This window comes from Epinephelus lanceolatus, chromosome 21 (assembly GCF_041903045.1).
Source record: "Epinephelus lanceolatus isolate andai-2023 chromosome 21, ASM4190304v1, whole genome shotgun sequence".
Lineage (NCBI taxonomy): Eukaryota > Metazoa > Chordata > Actinopteri > Perciformes > Serranidae > Epinephelus > Epinephelus lanceolatus.
The window spans coordinates 14883678-14889677 of record NC_135754.1 but is presented as its reverse complement, the minus strand read 5'-3'; the positions used below and the strand labels follow the sequence as shown (position 1 = coordinate 14889677).

The 6000-nt window shown below is 44.0% G+C and overlaps 1 protein-coding gene across 1 annotated transcript in view; it reads left to right on the top strand.

Annotated features, from left to right (window-relative positions):
* The first annotated feature begins 3915 nt into the window (after positions 1-3915).
* Positions 3916-6000, top strand: part of fam20cb (FAM20C golgi associated secretory pathway kinase b) — a 64056-nt gene continuing 61971 nt past the window's right edge. Inside the window, exons 1-2 of the mRNA XM_033611679.2 lie at positions 3916-5197; positions 5407-5582. Of these exons, the coding sequence (XP_033467570.1) occupies positions 4686-5197; positions 5407-5582 (688 nt within the window). The 5' untranslated portion in view covers positions 3916-4685. The remainder of the gene's footprint in view (positions 5198-5406; positions 5583-6000) is intronic.

The following is a 6000-nucleotide window of genomic DNA, read 5'->3' as shown; positions in this document are numbered from 1 at the left end:
TCTTGTGTATTTACGACCTGTGCTGTAGTCAGCTATCTGTTAGGATGCCCTGCCCTCCTCCTCCTCCTCCTCCTCTTCTGCCTGATCTTGTCTGTGCAATGTCTAGGTGCTTTTAATACTGTTGTCACATATCAGAGGATGGTGTTTCATAATCAGGCTGTTATGTCACAGATCGCAATCAGACAGAGTTCTGTCAAAAAAAGGCTTGGTCATAGAAAATAGACATGTTGTGCACAAAGGGTGGAATTTGACACTGGTAATCCCAGAGTTGGCTCCTTTTGTCTGCGGATTTGTTGTTTTCTTGCACCGCACTTTGTCACGACGGCTTGCATTCCTGCCCAGTAATAGAGTGAGATTATTAATTTGGAGTTGCAAATTGTCATCTCACAACAGTCCACTTCTATTACCAGATCTGAGGCGCTAATGTCATTTGACAGCATATAAAATGAGAGTAAAAAAAAAAAAGGAAAAAAAAGAAAAGAAAAGAAGTGTTGACGTATCAGCCCAACAGCCCCGAGAGCGAGAGAATCCCGTTGATGCTGAAAAGCCCGGCTACAATTGCACAAGACAGGCCTTGTGAGGAACCATTGACCCATCGACTGCTGTGATCCATGTCTGACTGACATCAATACACATTCATCTCTGCTTGCTTCACCTCAGGCTAGTAGGCCACAGGCTACAGTGACTGGCTTGAGATCTGGACAGGCAACAAGCATCACTTTGTCTTTCCGTGCTTGCACTATCACTGACATCAAACACCAGAGGAGGCGATCTGATGGACCTTTTTGCTTTGTTGGGAATTAGTCACTGTTAAAGGGCCCTGAAATGTCAGTGGTCAGTGTATCTTAAGTATGTAAACCCCCTATTACACAGTCATTTAGGGGAATACTTCCTCCAGCAGAAAAACAATGTTTTCTCTATGTCTAATACAAACATCAATGCGGTGAAGCTGAATCTATTGTTAGCTTGACACCTGATGCTTCTTCCTGGAGGAAACCAATCACCTCCCACTCAATGTGCCACAACACACACATACATATAGAGCTTCAGATTAGCAAAGACCTCTATGCTGCTGTTTTAATTTTGCTTCTATATCAGCTTCATTAACATTCACAACTAATGTTTTGTTCCACTGGGTAAATCCCCCTACTGAGCCTATCTTAAGCCATCTCCACTCTTCTGTCTTATAAATCTATTCTGTGTTAGTACAAGAGCCACCACCATCTCCATCTCCCTCTCTCTCTCCCTCTCCCTCTCTCTCTCTCTCTCTCTGGGCTCTTTTTAATTATAAACTAATCTAGGGAGGTAATCACAGACAGCATGATCACTTACTCATGCATATATGCCATACTATGAAATGCAGGCTGTTTATCGCCCTGCCTCTCCCGCCTGTTTACAGCCACCATGGATGCAGCCATAATGCCGTGGCAATTAGCCGTAAAAAGGAAACATTAGTGCAATGAATGGCAGTGGCAGATCTTTGTATAAGCAACACTCAAAAAAGACAAACATAAGGGCAAAATTATCTAAATATGTAGTGCTAACGGCTGGTCTGTAGAAGGGGTACTACGTTAAGTCCATCTAGTTCATCAGTGGGTGAGCATCACAGTCAGAACATAGAGTACGGAGGTAGATTTGCCTCAATATTATTTGTGTGAATAGAGCGCCAATCAGTGTGTCAATGTGTAATGTGTAATCTGTAAACATAAAAACGACTTCCACAAAAAGAAAATAAGATTTGAAAACTCAAAAAGTTATTTTGCAATATAAAACGGATCTGAAAATACACAAACAAATTCAATGCGTGAAAAAATATGTGAATACATTTAATTATTTTACAGATAAATAAAAACATTTACAACTCTTGAAGAGATATCTGTAAATCCATCAAATCAATCTGTTTTTATTTATGAATCTCAATTTTAACCCTTGCAGATTTTAATTTTGTACACATTTTTTAAAAATTATTTTTTGAATTTATCATTATATTTTTAATCGGGTTAATATTTGCAATTTTTTTTTTTTTTGTAAGCTTCGAAAGCTTACAAAACAAACAAACAAACAAAAAAAACCTGAATCAAGTCGAAATCAAAGCTTTTGATTTACCAGTCCATCTACGTCCCAACCCTCACCTATGGTCATGAACTCTGGGTAGTGACCAAAAGAATGAGATTGCAGATACAAGCGCCCAAAATTAGTTTCCTCCGAAGGGTGGCTGGGCTCAGCCTTAGAGATAGGGTGAGGATCTCAGACATCCGGAGGGAGCTCGGAGTAGAGCCGCTGCTCCTTCATGTTGAAAGAGGTCAGTTGGTTCGGTCATCTGATCAGGATGCCTCCTGGGTGCCTCCTGCTGGAGGTGTTCAGGGCGTGTCCAACTGGTAGGAGGACCTGGGGCAGACCTAAAACATGCTGGAGGGATTACATGTCTCATCTGGCCTGGGAACGCCTTGGGGTACTCTAGGAAGAGCTGGAAAGCATTGCTGGGGAGAGGGATGTCTAGGGTTCTTTGCTTGGCCTCGGATAGGTGGATGAAAATGGATGGATGTTTGTTTGTTTTTTGTGTGTTTGTGGAAGGTGTTTTATATTTACAGATAACACATTTACTCAAGGATCGTTAACCTCCTCACACAAATAATACTGACACAAATCTATCTCCATTCTCATTAGCTCTTTGTAAATACCAAAAGTATACAAGATAATAGAAATGATATTTGTTGTGGGGGGGTGCTGCTGGAACTCGCCTAGGGCTCTGAATGTGCTCAGTCCGGCACTGCTGTCTGGACACTGGGGAGTGCTGCCTTTGGTTTGTATGGCAGGTTTGTTGCTTTATGACTTCATGTGGTATGTAGGTTAGAGGTGGTGGAAAAAAAGCCCGTAGTTGGTTTAAGTTCTGTTTTTCTTGGTGCTTCGTGGTTTTCATTTCATGCACACCAAGTCTTTGTTTTTAATTTTGGAAATTTGTTTGTGTATTTGTAGATTGGGTTTACAATTTCTTTTTTTGTATTTGTGGAAGGTGTTTTTATATTTCCAAATTACACATCTAAGCAAGGATGGTCGATAGCCTCACATAAATACTATTGAGTAAAATCAATTTCCATACTAGAGTATTTATAAGTATGGTGGAGAGGATATTTGGAAAGCTTCAGAGTAAGAGAAAATGAAAAGGCAAACAAAAAAAGAGGATGAAATTTGCAAGATGTATTACTTATTATTTGTTAGTTTTGTTGATTTATCATTACCTCTTTGTATAAATATACAAGATAATAAATTAATAATATTTTGTGGGGGGTGTTGGGGCTTGCCTTCAGGGCTCTGAATGTGCTCAGTCCGGCACTGTTGTCTGGACACTGGGGAGTGCTGCCTTTGGCTTGCATGGCAGGTCTGATGCTTCATGTGGTTTGTAGGTTAGAGGTGGTAGAGAAAAAAAAGCCTGGAGTTGGTTTAAGTTCTGTCTTTCTTGGTGCTTTGTGGTTTTCATTTCATGCGGCCTTTAAACATTACTGAAGATGTGATTGGTGCTGAGTGGCAGCAGTGCAGGATGGAACTGGATCCTCAGACTGATGAGCGGTCTAATAGGCCTGTCTAATGTATCATCGATGGATTGACTGCCGTCTCGGAGGAGACATTTCAGAGGGATTCCAGGAGATGAATTTCAGACAAAAAAAAGAGAGAGCAGCTTAATATTGGCCAGTGGAAAGACGCCCTCTTCTTGCGCAGCCGGGATGTGCAGGGTGGATTTATTCCAAGAGGAATACAGACGAGCAGTTATATGCTTCACATGGTCGCTGCGTCTCTCTCACTATCCTTCTCCCTCTCTCTCCCCTCAGCCAATCTGCGCACAGTGACGCTGCGCAAAGGCTGGATCTAGTCCTGGCTTCATCATCATATTTAACACACCCACCCAGATTCACACATGCTACAAGAGGTGCAATCTCCTATCCCGCTTTTACTCCTAGAGGTTGCCTGGCCCCTGCGGGAGGATCTCTGTCTCCTGTTACCTGTGCGAATGATTCCGTTGGCTCGCCTCGGGTCATTAAGTCTTGACTCGGTGTGACAGAATTTACGCATTCCGGATTGCCGAGGTGGATGAGAACACACACTACTTTTCGGGGACTTTCCCGAAAAGCGTTTAAAATGTGAAGAGCTTGCACTTCGCTGTACGTGTTTCTCTCAGTCCCAGCTGATCCACGGCTGCTCTCTCCCCGCACAGGATCGAGGTTGGATGGTGAGACCGATGCGCGCCCTCGAACCTCTTGGACACGCACATTTAACGGATCATTTATCACAGCTGCTTTTGGATCCTACTCACTTGTCCGCTGCTCCTCCTGAAATATTTGGTGGTCGACAGTAGAGCGGCAGTGTGAAGAGGATGTGGCTTGCGCAAATCGACCGATGGTCTGAACCGACTCGACGTGTCATACCTGGACGCTTGCGGATGATTTTGCGCTTCTGAAACCCCCCGGACTCCCCGTGCGCACAAAGCAGGACTCTGATGTTGAAAATACAAAGGCTGAACACTGAATCCTTTACTCAAGACGGCAAGTGAAGATGGCTCCTACGTGTTTAATGTATATTTCATTAGATTGGCGTCCAGTCTAATAAACATCATCAGCGATGTAGTCAGCCTGTTCATCTGCGTGCTGATCATTTGCAGTAAATACTCACATCTGCTCAAACGGGAGACCATGAAGATGATCCTCCTGCGCAAATTCCGGGTTCTGATCCTCATGGTGTTCCTCATCGCATGCTCCATGCACATAATGATAGACTTGTTACCCAAGCTGGAGAGGCACGGCAACAGCGGCTGCTCGTGCTCCCACACGCCGAGCGAGGAGCCTCAGAGCTGGGTGAAGCAGAGCTGGCCTGACAAGCACACGCTGCGGATCCTCCAGGACTTCAGCAACGAGCCCAGCTCCAATGTTTCCTCCCACTCCCTGGAAAGGATCCCGGTTACAGGGGACAAAACGCAGGCTCTCAGGAGGCTCGAGCATCTCGGGCAGCGTGGTGACAGGAAGAGACAGTTCATCCAGGACGCCACGGTGACCAAGAACATGCCGGTGAAAGGTTCAAGGTTGTCGGCTCTCTATGAGCATCCCTTATATAAAAGACCCCTGCCACCTCTCACAGACGAGGACACGCTGTTCAACGTCAACACGGACATTAGATTTGACCCCAAAGCTGCAGAGGATCAGACATGGTAAAGCTCATGAAGTCACTTTTCAAAGCACCAAATCTAATGCAACAAAAGCTTTAAATAAACATTTAATCATTTCATCAAAACAAACAAGGGCTTATAGCTCTGTGCAATCACATTATAATTCTGCATGGGCTGTTGCACAACACCTGTCACTGTTTACAAAAAAAAGTCCTCTTTACCTTTTACCCCCTTTTCCTCTCCTCTCCCAGGAATACTGAAGGCAACATAGATGAGTTTGGCCCAACAGGGGAGCTGACGTCTGATTCCTACCCCAACTGGCTCCGCTTCCATGTTGGGATTAATCGATATGAGCTGTACTCCAGACACAACCCGGTCATCGATGCTCTCCTGAAGGACCTGGTCACCCAGAGGATCACCAGTGTGGGTGAGTCATGAAAAACAGAGGGGGTGACTGGATGGCAAAAGCCTGCAGGAGGGCTGCGGTGCACAGATGGAGCATCAAAATGACACTTTACTCTGAAGACACAGAGCTGATACTGCAGAAAACAGTTTGCACTTTATTAAGCTGACACGCATCATCATGACATATGTGTTTGGGGTGTGTTGAGGTATCAGGATGATCAATTTGTGTGCTTATATTGCCATCAGTTTAAATAGTCTGCTATATGACAGTCAACAGTGCTGCCAGATTATACTGATGCCAAGCAGAGCTTCAACCCAGCCTACTGTCGTAAAAGTAGCCTCATTTTTAATTTAGCAGAGGTTGTTTTTGTCCAGCATTGTGCACATATGAAATAACACTTGGCATTTGAAAGTCTTAAGTCAGGTATGTGATCATATTT